Raw genomic sequence first — 17,599 nt, 5'->3', positions numbered from 1 at the left:
TTTCTTCTCTGTTTTCAGCCCCGCTCTGAGCTGTGTGGTATTTCACCATGTAAGGCTGCAGAGCGGAGCCGCTCCTCTGACTGAAAAAAGAGAAGAAGAGAAAAGAAAAGAAGAGAAAAGAGAAGGAAAGAAAGAAAAAAACAGTGAAGGGAAAACTATTTTCCTCCTGGTAAGACTTTGTGTAATTACTTTTCTGCTATAAAAATAAATGTCTTCGCAAGGTCTCAGGGAACAGGAAGAGCATGATGATTTAAAAAGGAAACCCAGAGATACTTCTAGACTTTTGGTTTGTGTTTATTATAACCTAAAAGGAACCTGACACAGCGTCAGGGGGAAATGGAGGTGTAATTATTTTTTGTTTGAATCTTTTACTGCTGTTTGTTTTAAAACTGGACCGTTCACACCTCCTCTGCTCCCAGATTGGAGGAAGTTCCTCTAAAATATCTTCACCTTGGGTCCATCACTAACCACTGTCCTGTCACTTCAACCAAGAAAAGCTAAAGGTTTACCTCTTTACTCATCTGGTAACACAATAAAATATATATATGAAAAAACTTTCTAATCTTCTCTGTCAATTATAATCTCTAAATTGAAAATTATAAATTCAAGTTTTTTTTTTCAATTAGATAGTAGGGAGAGAGCATACACACTATCCCAACTCCCCAGAAATCGTTGCAGCAAATATGGAAAGTTGTCAACATCCCAGAGCATGGAAGCAGTCCCACATCATGACACTGCCACCACAATATTTTGGGGTTTTGCTTTTGATCTCAAACTAGGTAGGTGTTTGTTTGTGTTTGTTGCTTTTTAAAATTGATCTTCTCAAAACTGCATTTAGTATTTACTCGGGTAACTGCGAGTACAACTAGACTTAAAGTGAAAATGCCACGAGAAATCTAGAAGTGAGCGATTATTGGCAATAATCCAACTGCGCTTTACGTGACTGACGGTCTATTTACACGCGGATCCTCAGTAAGAGGCAGCTGGGATTTTTCCTGGGACGAGTCGTCCGGGTTATTTTTACTTTTTCCGGACTATTTCAACTCTCTCTCTAGTTTTCCTCCCCCCCAAGCGACGATGTCCAGGACTCCACGCGCGCCGACGCACGCGCAGCACATGTGCGTTTGGATCTAAACGAGAGAGTGAATCTTAAAGCGACGGGATTCTGGCCTCGCTGGCTTCAACAATGCCGCTGTCCCAGAGGACCACCAAAAAACCCGGGCTGTTTATCGGTGCGGTCATCGTCAAGTTGTATATTTAGACGTGTCATCAGCTGTTGAGGTACCGTGCATGTCTGCGGGGGGATGCCAGGAGGATGAAGACAATAGAGAGGGTCCAGCTGCGATCTCTGACCGCGCGCCAGATTGTCAGGGATCTCTGCGATGCGTCAGCGCCGCTGCCCGGCTCACATGGAGCGGACGCTTTAAACAAAAGGAGCGGTCCAAACACAGTGACCCATTTGTTACCGGGCGGACAAGAGGAGGAAACTCGGGTCAAGATGAGAATATTGTTGTTTGTTGTTTTTTTTAAATCCAACTTTTAGCTTTGAGGGCTCTGAAGCGCAAATCAGATTAACAGATGAGACAGAAAAACGACGTTTTCCTTTTAAAAAAAGACTTTCAAGAAACAACAGTAGTTTGAACGACTGCTCAAGTTCTGAGTAACTGATCAAAATAATCATATATTTAACAATTACTCCAGGTGGACCGAAAGTATAAAGTTATGTGGACATTTTGATATTTTAAATATAAAAATGAGAGTCATTCATACAAATAAATACAAAAGGAAATCAGGCAAAAATAAAGATTGTTTTAAATCAGATTATTTATCTAACACCTGCAGGTGTGTGTTTCTGGTGAAGTTTAATTTTAACAAGTCTATTCTTCACACAGTGAAGTTACTCACTTCACTGGGTAGAGTGAAGATTTGACTCTAAAGTAGTGATACACTTCATAAAAATGAATTACCAGAGTAAAAATAAAATGCAAACTGTAGTAAAAGATACTCCTAAAAGTGATCCCACCTTTCATAAACATGTGTGTAAAGTTTTGTTTCTGTTTTTTGTAGTGGAGTAGATCATAAATTAAAGTGCAGAATGACTGCAAATGTCGCTAAAACAGAAATAGTGGTCTTTCTTTCTTTAGTGGTTCTCGTTATGGGTGGAAAACACGAAAGGAAAGAATGATTATTCCTGGTTTAATAACAATTGCCAAAAAGTTTTCACAAAAAAAAAAGAAAAAAAAAATTAGGGGTGACAGTGGGTAAAGAAGTGGGTTTGATTCCAGCTTCCTCTCTGTTCCAATTCAGCTAAACTGAGCAGTGGCGCCTCAGTCCAGCATGTTGAGTTCAGCAAACACAAATACAAATTTGGTATCCTGGCTCTCTTAAAATCCTCTCCGGGATGTCCTCCCTCCCTTTATCTGTCCCTCCCTCTTTCTTTTTCTCTCTCTCTCTGCCCCTCCTGCCTCCTCCTCAGTGTTTCCAGCCTTGCGGAGCGCCGCATATCTGACATTACTGTCTCCAGCTCCAACCGGCTCCGCTCTCATCTCTGCAAGGTAAGACTGAGCATCCTCTACCAACTTTTGCCTCCCTTCGATTTCGGGAAGTTAGGAGACGTCCTCGGATTTAACCGGGGGGACGAGCAGAAAAACTAGGAACAGCACGACGGGTCGCCGAAGTTAAGATTTGATCTGGCGGGTAAAAAATAAATAAAAAGGAGGCGATGTTTAACGTTGCGATGCCGAGATGAATTGTAAAAGTGTCAGTATTCACGTAGAGTAAACAGAAGAGGAGCAGCAGGGGGATGGAAACTGGACTGAACCTCCCAGAGGGATAAACACAGAATGAGCACATGATCTTATTTCGGAGCGACGAGGAGCCAAATCAGCTGAATCTAATCTCTACAATCATGAGGAAAGGAAATCATATTAGATTTTGCTGCATCGTTCTGTTAGAAGCTGAAGAACGAGCACTTGGTTTTGATTTTTAGAGTCCAGTGGGAAGCTTGTCTCCTCCACAACAATGACCAACTTTTGATTTTGATTTCAAGATTAGATGTTTTCACAGCTAAACAGAGAAAAATAAGTGAAGGCGATTATTACGCAGATGTGTGAAAGTGTTCACCTTCCTAAACGTTTAACTGCTAACAGAAATGAAACATGGTGCTTTGGCTCACTCTACAGTCGCAAAACCTGTTCCACGCTCCATCAAATTAAAGTCTGGACTTTGACTAGGTCACCGAAAACTCTCTATCTGTGCCATTCAAAGTGGAACTCGCTGGTTTGCTTTGACACATCGTCCTTCTGCGTAACTCCACACACAAGCTGATGGTCAGACATTCTGCTTCAGGGTTTTCTAATGAAACTGCAACTGGGGGTCTTCATGATGTTCTTTTCATGACTTCAGAAAACCTTTTTCGGGTGTGCAGGATGACATCCTGACAGCTGGTTTCAAACCTGCTGCTGCCCCAGTTCGAATATTAGGTCGGCATCAGAAAGTATGAGCATCTGTCTAACCTAAATACCCCCGACGTGTCGATCGTAAAAGTTCCTGCCAACAAACGCATCAAACCAAACACACTAAATGTGTTATAGATTCAGCGTAGTACCTGTGTGTGTGTGTGTGTGTGTGTGAAGCTCAACACAACAGCTGCATGTGCTGACAAACACGCAGATAAAAGTCACACCGGAGGAATGACTGGCATCTAGGAGACTTCAGGGTGCTCCAGATCAGAGTAGCATGAAAATGTTTCAGCAGAGGCGTGCTTTCACCATAACATTTATCTAAAATAACAAAAAAAAAAGCTCTTTAAAGTGCAAATATGATACTTTAAAGGGATCAAATACATGTTTTTGCCTTTTGTCAAATTCAAATGTTGGCCTGAGACGTTGCAGTGACCGCCATTTTGTTAATCCTTGAAATAACCGAACAAATAAACATTTTGGCCACATCCAGGTCAATGGAATCAAGAAATTTCTTAAAATAGGGTAAAAGGTTTCAGAACATTTCAGAAAAAGTGAGAAAATGTTATGTTCAACAGTCTGGAAGGAGTTACAAAGGCATTCCTAAGCTTAAGGTCAAAGGTCCCGATTCAACACTTAAAAATTAAAAGAAAAGAGACTGAGCAAAAATGGCGCCCATGGGAGAGTTTCAAGGCATTCACTAAAAATATTCAAACTTTTGAAAAAAATGTTCTGTGAACTGATGAGACAAAAGTGGATCTTTTCAGGGATTTTTTTTTTTTAAAGATAAACTAACAGAAAATCTGACACGATTAGGTGTCATACGAGTGTTTATCTACAAATGATTTTGTAGGAAGGAATGAAGGAAATGTGAAAGGAAGAAGAGAAGAGAAAATAGGCAAGAAAATAAAAAGAGGACAGAAAGAAAGGAGATTAAAAACAAAAAAAATAACAGAAGGAAGGAAGGAAAGATACAAGGAGGGAAATAAGTTGACAAGGAAGAAACAAAGGAATCAATTTAAGAAGTAAGGTGGAAGGATGTAACATTTAGACAGTCTGGAAATAGAAATAAACTCCAATTATTTGAGTTTGAGTTTATCATTCACACACTTATTTACATTATCTCTGATGTCCTTCCTGTTCAGCTCTGAACTTGTGGCTGGAATCAGTTAAAGTTAGAAAGTTCAGGTCAAAGAAAAATGTCGGGGTCAGCGCCGACCCGTCTGTTCTCAGACAGCAAGCCTCCGTTTTCCTAGCCGAGGAATTCTCAGAGCCTCAGGACGAACGGAGTGCAGCGTTAACTCACTTAACGTCGAAGTCAAGGGCGGCCCATCCTCTGCGATCCGCCTGACTGCTGCAGTTGCTGCGATTTGTCCACCTGCGCTTCGTTTTCACCGCCGGTTATTAACGGACGATCCGATCCCTGCAGACAGAGCAGCTGTGCCCGTTTGATCCTCTGAAACACGAGATGTGCAAACAAAAGAGCAGAGGGCCGAGTGATGACAAGGAAACGGTTTAGGGTAGAGCAAAAAAACAAAAAAAAAAACAAAAACATAAATAAATACATAAAGTGCTCAGTATCAACCCATCAGTTTATAATGTAACCTTAGAAACCGATCGTGAAACAATACAAACACAAACTACTGGAAGGAAGACTGGGATTTGAGGCTCACCTTCCAAACGTTCAGGCAGATTTGGCGTAGATTAAATCTATGGTGTCACTATGGCCTAGTCAAAGTTCAGACCTAAAACAATGGCAAGACTTGAAAATCTGTGTTCACAGGCTGAGCTTAAGCTGTTTTCCAAATAACTGGAAAAAAAATGGGAACAATTCTGCCGTACTGCACTCAGGTGAAGCAGAATATAAATGCATGCCGCAATTTCAGATTATTTTTTCTTTAAAAAAAAGTATCCATATCCTTCCTTTCACATTTATGCACTACCCTGTATTGATTTCAGTCAAGGAGTGGGGATATTTTTGACACCAGTAGATGTAAAATACCCAAATACAAACCACAGTCCTTATGAGTTGTTACAGCTACTTATCCTGCAGGATTGCAAAACAAAAAAAGGATACGAAATTTCCCCTTCAGCTTTGAGATGAAAGGCTCAAAATCTTCTCAGTATGTGTTCTTCCTGAGTATAGCGACCCTCAACACATTTTACATCCCCCCAAAAAAAACAGCATAAAAAATCTCCAAAGAGATGGGAGAGCTTTGTGAAGATGAAATATCCAGGTTTTCCTCCAGGACAGCATGAAAATCCCATAAATGGCAGCATTAAGGCTGGGCAGACTGAAATAAATCCCTCCTGCAGGACTGTGGTAATCTCTAAGAGAATCTCACAGAAAACAAAACGCGTTGACCTAAAGCGACGGCCTGTTTCTGCCGTAATCATATTCCAGCTTACAGAACAAGTGTTTCTTGTCAGTTATCAGAGCTTAAGAGTAAAAACCCTCTGACTGTCTTCCTACGGAAGACCGACTTCTCTTGAACTTCGCCTCATTTCATGAGGTGATGATGCGGATGAAGGTCTTAAGTGTTAACAAGTGACTTAAAGGCAGATTAGGCGAGGAAGGAAGAAAGAAAAGTGAAAACATGAGAAGGATGTGCTGAAATCTTGTGGAGGGGAACTGAAAAGTCAGTACTTATCACCACTTAGCTATAGTTGCGGCAAAAATCCAGTCAGATGCAAATCTTTAAACCCCTACAGACAAGCGTTTAGTTCCTCAGGGGGTGTAGTGCAAATTAAATCCACCATTTTACAACTATTTTTCTAGTTATAAATAGAAATTTCTCAATGCTACCCTACAAGTGGTTAGCAGGAACCACTGGAACCAAAGTGACCTCACAGCGCTGATCCAAGGAAAGCCCCGATAGAATCGCAGTAAAGCACAGCTCTATCAGCAGGCACTTTGTCCCTTTTACATGCCTGCTTGCAACAATGGCTCCAGCGCTCTGTGGTCTTGACATTTCTCCAGACAGAGCAGAGATTAGCACTTCATCAGGCCTCAGCTGTTATCGTCACACCCTGCGCCGAAGGACACGGGGGTCACGTATCTCAACCTGGAGATGCTGCAATGAAAAGGAAGCAAAGTGAGCACAGCTGTGTTTACGTTACAAAATGGGTGGAAAACTTAGTCGGTATCCTCGCTAATGTCAAAAAAGAAAAAAAGAGAAGCAATTTTTCTATTAAGTAAGTAACGTAATTAGAATTACATGTAGGTTTGTACTCACAAAAAGTCATGAGAAAACATGCAAAACGTTCATCTTCCAACTGCTTCCTGTTTTCTTCTTTGTGGTTTACGCCAGTGGTAACATCCGGTTGTTGATCATGTGATTTCTGTTGTGTTAAAAAAGGGTTTCCACTGCAGTTTTGGGAAAGAAACCAATTTTAATACGCCTCCCCAGCTAAAAGTTGAACTAGAGACTAAAATTCTCGCTCTCTCTCTCTCTTTTGAAATAGACGACGCAAAGAGTGGACAAGAGAGTTTACCGCTTCCAGCTTTAACAGCCGGACTGAACCGCCCCAGCACCCCGACCCCGACTGACCCACTGACCCGCAGGTCCGCCGCCCTCATGGAGCGCGTCCAGCACATGACCAAGTCGGCCATCCGTCGAGCATCTCAGATCGAGGTGAACCCCCAGGCCAAGAGGAACCTGCAGGAGCTCTTTGTCAACTTCACCCTCATCCTCATCTGCCTGCTGCTCATCTACATCATCGTCCTGCTGAGCAGCTGAGAGCAGAAAGGGACACATGCTGAGCCTGGCAGAGCTCAACCGCTGAAAAAAGGGGGGAGGGGTTCGGAGAAATATCAGATTTTAAAAAAGTTAGTCATTATATCTCTGCTTCTCTTATTCCGTTTTATCATCTTTGATCCTGTTTGTGTGTATGCACCACGTTTTCTGACCACTGTGTATGAGCAACATTAAACACGATGCACATGAAGTGGAAACCATTCATGCATCTCTGAGGTTGGCTTCCTGTTGCATGAACATTTTTCTCTCTGTCTGCTCTGACTGAGAGACAGTCTGCACAGATTTTCAACCCTCAAGATGTCGTCTACTGCATTTACTAAAAGCTATCGTAAAAGGATTATGAATTGATTCCCCCCCCCCCCCCTCCCCACACACCTAAAAACTAGGTTCAAATATTAAAGATATTTTTGGGGTTTGAACCCCAAAATATAATTTTGTTTACTTAACTCCACATTTTCATTGGAATAGAATAAATAAATACTGACAGACCTTCTATGAAACACATTTCGATGAGTTCTGATGACGGTCAGTCATTGGCTTTGATGTGTTTCCTGTAGGGTCTTCTTGAAAATAACCAACATTACAAATATATTAAACCTTCTTATGTTAAAAAAAACAGCAATACACATCTATGCAACATCAGCAGTGACCCACACTCATTTTCCATGCCAACCTACCTCTGCAGAAAACAGTAAAAACGTGATGAATTTTGCTACAGGCTTTAAAAGTATGAAAAGCAGCACCACCTAGTGGACAAACAAAAATCTCAGTTAATAGCTGACAGTGACAATTAAAACTGAACATAAAGAACTGCACTGTTCAGCTAAGAGCTAAAGTCTCATTTTTATTGTTTGGCCTCAGAAACTAATGACTAATTCATTTAAGGAACTGGGATGTTAATACATTTTTTGAAAAATAAATATCTGGAAAATTTGAGCTACACGTTCATTCTGGCTGCTAAAGCTAATACTACTACTACTAATCAAAAAAACTGACAGGACCTCTTGAGGAAATCTTCATCCACACTCTCTGGGATTTTAATTAAAAAAATGCTAATACAGCTGCGTCCAAATGGTGGCGATAAAATGTACACAAGCTACATATAAAATGAAGAAGGTCCAAAGAGGCTGAAGCAATGAAAGGTTGAGGATTCTCAAAATAGAAAAAGAAGAGCAGAGCAGCTGAAGATAATTTTTTCCATGTCTGATGGAAACTAAAAAAATCTCAGTTCTTGTCACATAAAATAAACAGTCATGTGGATAACAAGAAAAGATTTACCAAACATTTGCTAATTTAATAACGACCTGAGAAATGATGAGAAATATGCTATAAACTATCAGTTTCATCCCAACAGTCATTAATGTCGCTGTTTGACAAGATCTGTTGCAGAGGCTGACTTGAAAATAAAAATGTTAACATTTACAAGCGCTTGCTGCCAGGATAAAACATCGATGGGAGAATAAAAATAATGAACTACTGCAGGAAAAAAAAGTTGACTTTGGCGCCACCCAATGGCAAATACCTAAAAGTGGAGGCGCAGCAGTGAACAGCTGGTTGTAAATTTCAAATTTAAAACGTTATTCCTGAAAAACGCGTCTTTTTAAGCAGAAGCAGAAAAAAATGTCCTTGTTTTGTTTCTGACGTCTTGCACAAAAAATTCATAAAAGATTTCAACGGAGTCCTTTTTGTTTATGCCATAAATGGCTTCTTATTCATTCGCTAAATCGACAAATCCATCTTCAATAAAGCAGGTTTAAAATGTGCTATAAATGCACTAACATCACATTATGCACGTAACACACAAGACTGCAGTCAAATTTCAAACTGTTGTGAGAAATTGCTTGAAAAACCAAAATATTTGAAATCTGTGTGAGATTCGCTGAGGCACCATCCAGCAACACAATGAAAAAACAAGATGTGACGTAAACTGAAGTTTTAGTCCTCAAGAGAGAAAAAATAGCATCACATTAGCTAAGAGGATTTAAATTATTTGCTTGTCAGCTTATAACACAAACATTTAAGACTAAGAATGTTTCCGTTTTCCATAATTTCTGTAAGAAAGATGTGTCAAGCACAGAATAAACATAAAAATTACATATTTGCAAAAATCTCCGAATTGTGTTTAGTTTTCAATTCAATCTTCAGCTGGAAGCTCGGAGCTGATTGGTGGGTTTCGACTTTACTGACGCGTTCTGGCGTGTGATTGGTTGACAGCACGACGTACTGGGGAAAAGCTGCATTAACCTGATTATGCATAAGAACGGGAAAATGAAAGGAACTCCCACCTGAAACTTCCTACACAGAGCAGCTCATGCTTGTTGCTAGCCATGGTATTAGACCTGTGATGCTGTGGGTTGATTTCTGTCTCAAAAGGCTCAGGGAATAAAATGCAAACACATTTTAAATACGGATTCAGGGTCTTCTGCCCTGAAATGCAACAACACTAAGGACAAAACTATGCCACAGGGAAAAACGTAAGCACATAGGCGCCATCTAGTGGCAAAAGATTAAATTGGAGGATGTTGCAGTTTTCGTTTTGAAATGTCATAAATCATCTACTGCTCAGTCTAAACTTTAAATGTGACAAAATTATAAAAATATACCTAATTTCTTCATTATGTTACAGCTATGGTGGAGGATGTCCTTAAAAAAAACTACTGAGTTGTAAGAAAATTAAAGTCTTTACCTTGAAAATAAACCGTAGTCGTTGTTTGTAGTGTCAAGAATCTTTTTCTCCAGAGTTGTAACATTTCTGTGAATAAAAAGTGTTTAGTTATAATTTCTGCAGGAAGGAGTTATAGCTGAAAATGACAGCCCAAACTAGTTAATTTCTCACAATCAGTGTTTTATTGTTCCATAACATACAACAGAAGTGATATAAATATAAATATTGTTATAACCGCAATGTGTTTACTTCAAAAAGGGCACGACAGATATGCAATTATGAGCTTCATGTTAACTTCAGATCACTTTCAGTTCAGTTAAACAATCGTATTAATTTCAGTTCTGTAAACTTTTGAAACAATAAATAAATAACAGAGTAAAAAAATACAATAAAATTAACAACATCTTAAAACATTAAATATAACGGTTTGAAAACGCGTTACAAACATCGCAATGGTCCTTTAACCATTCATAAGAAGAGCTTCAGGAGGAAAATTAAAAGCAAAAACTATTGTGAGATAATATATTAAGCTAAAAAATTAAGGACTTGTGCACATTACAGTGCCGATATCCAAGATAAAATGCCCATATTTTATATAGTCATTAAATTAATCTAAAGTTCACAGTGTGCATGGAGCAATGAACCAGCTGTGGTTCAGTATATCTGGACCTCAATCCCATTAAGATCCTCTGAACTCTCCTTTATTCCTTCGTTTTTACATAGAAGTATTTACAATTTAACCAAGTTAGCACATTCAGCACAACTTCAGAGACTGGATGCTTCATTCATGACATACAGGACAGATTTCTGGGTCCTCTGGGATGTTTAAAGTCTTTCAGGAAGTGTTGAAATAGGCTCGGGAAAATTTCGACAGCACCCTCTGTTTTTCATATTGGCACCTCTAGTAAAGACGTGTAAACACTTTAAGACTTCAAAAACGTAGAAAAACCATGAGCTGCACCTATTGAGTGGGGGAAATTCGAGACTGTTTAAATTGAAAATCTATTTAACGCTAACAAACTAAGTCATGGTTTGGTTTTTCAGCCCGAGTGCTATGCTACTTTCAGATGGTTGTAATTATTAAGAATAGGAGCGCCAAAAGACATGGAGGGTGCTAAATCATTTAATGAAACATCAAATTAAGAGTCTATTCAGGCAACGTTTAAATTAGCAGATTTTCTGATTTAGTTGGCATTACTTCAAACACTTCCTGCGGCGTCTACTTGCTCTTTAAAGGAAGACATCGGACTGAACTGAAACTTTTACGCGTCAAACTCTTTCCGAGGACAAACCTCTTTTGGGTTGAAGATGAGCTTGCAGCTTGGAAAAACTGCAGGGTTTTCTGAATGGAGTCCAGCACGTAAACCTTTGAGTTTGGGGGGAAAAAAAAAAAGGAAGAAAAATGGGACAGTACACTGAGAAGATATGAGTATTTCAAGTGAATGAGAGCAGCATGAGTGTGTCTGTTTTCACATGCTCTGTGGTCTGTCTGCACAGCCAGAGACCTGCAGCAGAGGAGTTCAGACCCGGACACCAAGCGTTGACGCTTGTCGTTAAACTTGGACTAAACCCTCCTTGGCGTTAAATAACAAAAAAAGAAGGAAAAACAACAAAAAAAGGCAGAACTCTTCCTCTTTACGTCTCTGGTCCTGTGGCACAACAAACAGACCACAGGAAAAACAGTGTTTATACGTTATAAATAGTGGGAATAATAAAAATACATGGGACGCTTGGTTCAGCCCGTCTGCGCGTTTCTCCTCCTGAGACTGTTAAGGACGACGGAAAGCGTAAACCGAGCGCCCCTCGGTTAGCTCTGACGTTTGAAAACGCCCTTCACACATGTACTGTATGTACACAGTCAAAGCACTGGGACAGCGAGCCGATGTGAGGCTCTTACTTTGTTGTCTGTTTGCTGGTATCTTTTTTACTGCAGAGGCCAAAAAGCACAACCAGAACCAACGTGAGTGATGAAGTCGGAAATACACACATGAGCATGCAGGCAGACAGATCTGAGTTAAAAAAAACAAAACAAACGGATCGATCACTGGTTTCTATGTGGAAAATAGTTTTGCAGGTGTAGAAGAGTAATAGAAAATAAAATAAATAAATATCGGTTGACCAGTGAAACTTGTACCGTTCAGGCAATCTGACATTGGAGAGTTCATGCTCTTAAAATGAGAGTTTCAAGAAGAAATTCACCAGTAAGAGAGCAGCATTTTGTTCAGATCAATAAAATCAATTGCATGGGGTGGTTGGTTGAATTCCTAGACATTAATCCAACACATGTTCATCAGTTTTAATCATTTCAATGTCACACTGTTCAACAAGTGTCCCAGAGATCAGTGTGTTTTGGGGTCAAATGTGTGAACAAAATTTTAAAACTCACCATTTCTGGCATTCAATAAATGAAAAATATGTTTCTTCAATTCTAATTTACCTAAAACAGCTAAAAGTTTATTCTGATTTGATGCAAGATAAAAAAAAAGTGTACTTTTAAATAAAGTGAAGATAATAATCTGGTTTCAACAGACACCTTTTTGTTAAATTCACAATCTTTTAATAATGATCAGGCACTGCTCTTCATGCTCACCATGTACGGAAGCCCAAAGGTAAAAAAAAAAAAAAAAAAAATCAGACTGGAAACGTGAAATGCTCATATGAGGACCGGATGTCTGTTATCTCAACCCATCAAGCGTCTCGAATCGCACCGTTTGATTCACCGTCACACTTTAGCTCCCTGTCCCATTACTTTATTTAAATTTTTTTGACAGAACTGGGGTGTTTGTTTTTTGTTTTTTTTTTTGCTTTTTTTTTTTTGCCAGTCAGAAAGAGAAGTACAGCGAGTACAAGTCTTCCTCTTTCGGGACATATTCTTTGACTTTTTCTGCCTCGATCCCTCTCGAGTCGGATGGTGTGGGAACGCTGGCTTCAGGAAGGCTGCGGGGAAATAAAGAGACATAACAGCTCTTAAGAAGAAGGGGAGGGAAAGAAAGACAGAGGCGGCAGAAAGTAACGGCGATCGGCTCGTGTGTTGGAATTGCGGACCGAACCGGTGACAGAATACAGTGATGCAAAATCCACAGAGGGCTTAAGATGGCTAAAAATGGCCCAGAAACAAATCCTCAGGTTTCACACCGACTCTTTGAAAGAACTGCAGTCTATTCCCCCCCCGTCGGCAAAACCTTCCAGTGATTTCTAATCAGCAGTAGCAAGCAGCGCTCCTTCATCTGTTTGCTTTGTGTTCACAGAAGACAGAGGCAGCAGCTGCTGCTCTTTTCTTTTTTCTTCGCCCTCTTCTCTTTCTTTCAAGTTTTCCAACTCCTAAGCTGCCGCAGTGCAGTTTTCTCCCTTTCAGGTCCCACTGAGACTGATTTGAACTTGCAAAGTTTTGAGTTTCCCACCTATCTTCTCTTTTATTTATTGCAACCAGCAGCAGATGGAGATGAAAGTTAAGGATGAGAGGCAAAACTGTCCGTGGTGTTGAAATGGGGAGGCTGGACGAGAAATAAAAAAACAAAAAACGGAATGTTCAGACACAGCGGATCAAAACAGGGGATTATGCATTCATTATTTTTGTGTATTGACCCTGATCTAATGAAGTCTGGCTGCAAAAGACTGCAGCGCTGTGTGAAATGAGTCGATCGGAGCCGGGCTCCATGATGGCTCCAGGCCCACATTAAAATTCCAATTTCAATCCCGCCTGGCTCATGTTTTAGACTCGATACACTCTTTAACGCTCGGCGTGATCATAAAGGACTACATATAGCTGGCGCTTTATCTTAAAACGTCACGAGCAATGCTGACTGATGATACTGAAACCTGAAAGTTGTAGGTTGAACGATGCAACTGGTGCCGGTTGGGACATTTACCGACGCTCAAACTTGCACAAAAAGTTGTCAAGGTGTTAACATTATTCATGTCTTCTGGGACTTCACTTCTTTTCTTGTTCAACTTCAGCTTACAACCTAAATAAATGAGAAAAGTCTCAGGAGGAATGAAGCCTCTGTAAAGCGCCCGTGTGTTCAGTAAACCTGTAAGTGAGAGTTTGGGCATTGAAGACAGAACTAAACGAGACGAGTGATGTCAAAGATGCGGGTGGTGGAGGTGCGGCGGACGTGAACACGCGATCTGTTTGCGGTGAAAACCAAAGTGGAGAGTTGCAGCGGCGGCGGGAACTCACATCATTTCTCACCTCCCACAGCTCTGCAGGCCCTGATGCTGCGCGAGGGGATCCTGAGGAGCATGAGGAGGAGCGAGGCTTGGCATGGGATGGTGTGGGGGATGAGGAAGAGGATGCTGAGGTAGAGGAGAAGAAGAAGGAGGAGGAAGAGGGCTGAACAGTGGCAGGGCTTTCTTATGTCTTGGGAGGGACCTCTGGAGGGGGGAGTGAGGAAGCGCAAAGCGGCCCCCTGGTCCTACCTCTCCCTCCTCCCACCGCCCCTCCTCCTGGCCTTCGTGGCTCATGGTGGGAGGGCTGACGAATCGGAGAGCTGAATGGCTAGGGAAGCTGGTGAGGCGCTGATCTGATTGGCTGCCTGTTTTTGACTACAGACACACAGAGAGGCGACACATGAATGCTGGCTAGCTAGCTGATTTGGGTTAAATGCTGGTCTAATTGGACTTGACAGCAAAACATTTCTGATTTAAACACAACCTCCGCTCTCATGAGGTGAATCCTCTCAGTAAATGAAATATTTATCTGCTCTTTTCATGGTTTCTACAGCCTCAGGCAAACTCACAGCTCTGTTCCTCGTTGCTTTTATCAGATTCTCGAAAATTCATGGGCAATAAAAAGGTTTGTGCAAAATTACGATCTTGTTCTTCCCCGTCTCCATACAAAACATGGAAACAAAAACGGCACCAAACTGTGAATGAATGTCAAACTCTGGAGGAAAAATAAAGCAGAGTTAAATTGTCACAGAGAAAAGAATTTGTCAACCTAAAAAAACATTCAGTTGACTAATACAGTAATTCAGGATCTAATGCCTTATGTATCACAGGAAGACCATCTTAAATTGTGTCCAACTTTCAGTTTGGAACCTGCACTTTTACAGACGGCTTATGAACACTAAAATCCGCTAAAACTGGTTGCAAATGCTGCAAACTTTAGTCGTCACAATTCAGATTTGTCAGAGCAGCTCTAGATTACTGATGCTGTCCAGTTTCACATTTGACCCTCATGTTCCCATGTCGATGAGGATGACGCTATGACAATTGTGATGATGCAGAGCCCAGCAGTGTCTAGTGCGAGCTGAAGCAGGAGGCGTTTGAGAGGATCCTCTTTCCCGCCGTTACCGTAGATTCCTCTAAGGTGACGCAAAACCCTCCAACATCTGCTCCGTTTCAGCTTCGCTTCTTACAAAATGCATCCAGTTCCTCCTCATCTCATTAACTTTGTGTAATCGAAAGAGGCAGCACAAGGTTTTTACCTCCTGCCATCTGTGATGAGCTCAACATTAATGGTAAGAAGCAGTATGAAGGGGGTGAATTAATCGCCTAAAGCATCACAGCAGTATCGTGAGGAGGTAGGTTGGTTATGGATTTACATAAAGAATAATTTGCTGCATCAGTGAAACTTGATGTAAAATGTAATCCAACCAACATGTGGCCATACAGCTGCAGATTATTTTTTTAAAAACGGCCGTCCCTACAGAAACAAATACATGGACGATTCTGGTTGCAACATCACAAAATGTGAAGAAGGGCAAAAGCTGATTAAAATAGAGATAAATAATAAAGCAAAGACTGAAATTCTAGTTTCACAAGCAACTCCTTCACTCCAAATTCAGCACAAAATACAAAGAACCAGCTTTAACACCACTTACATTGGTAGTGTGTGAGATAAAAGTGGGTCAGATGAAGGGAATCGGTGCTACCAGCGGCAACGTAGCTACGATGGCAAAGAGAAAACCTGACAAACACACCTAAAACTTGACCTACTGGGCCTGGTTGTGATCTTTTGCTTGCTGGGCTTACATGCAGCACCTCAATTGCACTCACTATCAACTTTTACATTTGGAAAACCTCAAACAACTTACAAAGATGCTGCTTGATTCGCATAAATCAGGTTAAAATCTTCTCTTGTTTCCTTGCTGCAGCAAAGAAAGCTCTCATAGCTTCATCAGAAATTCTGTAATTTTCTATTACATTTTGGAGGCGGGGGTGTAGTTGAGAAAATGGAGAATGCATGTTATACAACACCAGCAGCCCACAGGATGGGGAGGACAGAAAACGAGGAGATGATGAGCTGATGCTGTGACTCGAAATCAAGCATTATTGTCTCTCGGCGGCATCGGCTGTGACAGCTGTGTGCAAACACATGAAAGTGTGACGAGCAGCTCTGTAAGCCGATATCAGGCCTCACGACAGGCTTGATGGAAGGACGCGAGCGGGCTTCGCAAAGGCTGCGGGATTCGAAGCAAAACGACGTCAATTTGTGCTTCGCAGTGGAGGCGACATGCGGGTATCAGAAGCACAAAAACGAGAAATGAGCGTTTCGTTTTTCTATCAGAGCAGCAGACGAACGTTCAGGCCGTCTCCTGTTTTCGCGCCAATCGATTTCAATATAATACAGAAGCTTAATCAATGGAGATGAACTATTATTCTGGCTCCTCTTGTTCTGTGCGGATCAATGGTGGGTAATTATGCTAAGTTGCATAGCGACAGCCGTGGTTCTGGATGATGGAAGGGATCCTGGGAGGACTGCTAAATAAACTCACACAAAGCAGAGAAAAGTTGATGCTTTCCCCTTTTTTCAGTTTTACGGTGAAAAATCTTCCGGTGAGTGTTTTTTATTTGCCATCAAATGGTGCCAAAGCCTGAGCTGCAGAGATTGTTACCATGTGTTTCTGCGTGTTTTACATTGTGCGTCTCTCACAGACAGTTGAAATTGCAAATCCTTGAATATCAGTAATTCTCTACAAATCTCGACAATATAAAGGAGAACATAATGAAAAGTTGGCAGATAGAATCTAAGTGCAATAAAAAGGAATGCTTTATTTTTGTGCTTCTGTATTATGTTGTTGAAAATAAGTCATTTGTAGGTATTCTGTAAATAATTTGTCACAAATATGTAAAAAAAACCCCCCAAAAAAACAAGTTAAACAAAAAGAAATTACATAAAAGTTTCAACATTTCCTGACGTTTTTAAGCCTTTTAAACTGCAAAAGACAAAGAAAGACACGCAGTTTGGTTTTAATATGGCAGTTGGCTACTTACAGGTATTAATGCAAGAATTAATGCTTTTAAAGCACAAAACATTTCCTGTTAAACTTAGCACAGCTTAATGTGCTTTTAATGTGATAAAAGAGGCTTCTCTGACTGCATGGACCTCAACCTGTTGTATCGAAATCAATAAAATAATTACATTTTGAAAGGAAAATGTAATTCATACGTTTTTTTTTGTAAGATTTCCCTTCAGCTGATTTGTATTTTACAAGATAAAAGTCATGTTTTTGTGGAAAAAGTTTTGAGATTCTTTGTTATGGTCTCGTTTTCTTACGTCGCAGTGAGACAAATGGTTTATTGACATAATGAGACGGAATGATGAGCTTAAATGTTATGAAGAGAAAAGAAAGTGAAGCACACAAACTGCTTTTACAACATAATCTGTTATTAAAACAACGAGGCTTGTTCCATCAGACAAGAGGAGGAAAGTTGTGATAAAATAGAATCATCGCCTGTCTGTACAGGCGATGATTCACTTTCCATAATAT

At 40.6% G+C, this 17,599-nt stretch overlaps 2 protein-coding genes across 9 annotated transcripts in view; one reads left to right on the top strand and one right to left on the bottom strand.

Annotated features, from left to right (window-relative positions):
• Nucleotides 1-1,250: 1,250 nt before the first annotated feature.
• pln (phospholamban) lies at nt 1,251-9,329 on the top strand. 2 transcript variants are annotated; one of them, XM_044109259.1, is made up of 3 exons: nt 1,251-1,492; nt 2,477-2,555; nt 6,927-9,329. In XM_044109259.1, exons 1-3 carry the CDS (start codon nt 1,291-1,293, stop codon nt 7,009-7,011), a joined length of 366 nt encoding a protein of 121 aa, XP_043965194.1. In that variant the 5' UTR covers nt 1,251-1,290; the 3' UTR covers nt 7,012-9,329. The 2 variants fall into 2 exon arrangements, with proteins under 2 accessions (XP_043965194.1, XP_043965195.1); XM_044109260.1 differs by lacking the exon at nt 1,251-1,492 and having other exon boundaries at nt 2,305-2,555.
• A 2,642-nt stretch (nt 9,330-11,971) lies between these two features.
• The window catches only part of fam184aa (family with sequence similarity 184 member Aa), a 35,511-nt gene continuing 29,883 nt past the window's right edge, over nt 11,972-17,599 (bottom strand). For 2 of the 7 annotated variants that reach the window (XM_044109249.1, XM_044109250.1), the window contains exons 23-24: nt 14,065-14,429; nt 11,972-12,821 (exon numbers count right to left, since the gene is read on the bottom strand). In XM_044109249.1, the coding sequence (XP_043965184.1) occupies nt 14,073-14,429 (357 nt within the window). In that variant the 3' untranslated portion in view covers nt 11,972-12,821; nt 14,065-14,072. The remainder of the gene's footprint in view (nt 12,822-14,064; nt 14,430-17,599) is intronic. The other 5 variants (XM_044109247.1, XM_044109248.1, XM_044109252.1 and 2 more) reach the window with 3 other exon arrangements.

This window comes from Gambusia affinis, linkage group LG24 (genome assembly GCF_019740435.1).
Source record: "Gambusia affinis linkage group LG24, SWU_Gaff_1.0, whole genome shotgun sequence".
In the NCBI taxonomy this organism is placed as follows: Eukaryota; Metazoa; Chordata; class Actinopteri; order Cyprinodontiformes; family Poeciliidae; genus Gambusia; species Gambusia affinis.
This window is presented reverse-complemented; position numbering and strand designations above follow the sequence as displayed.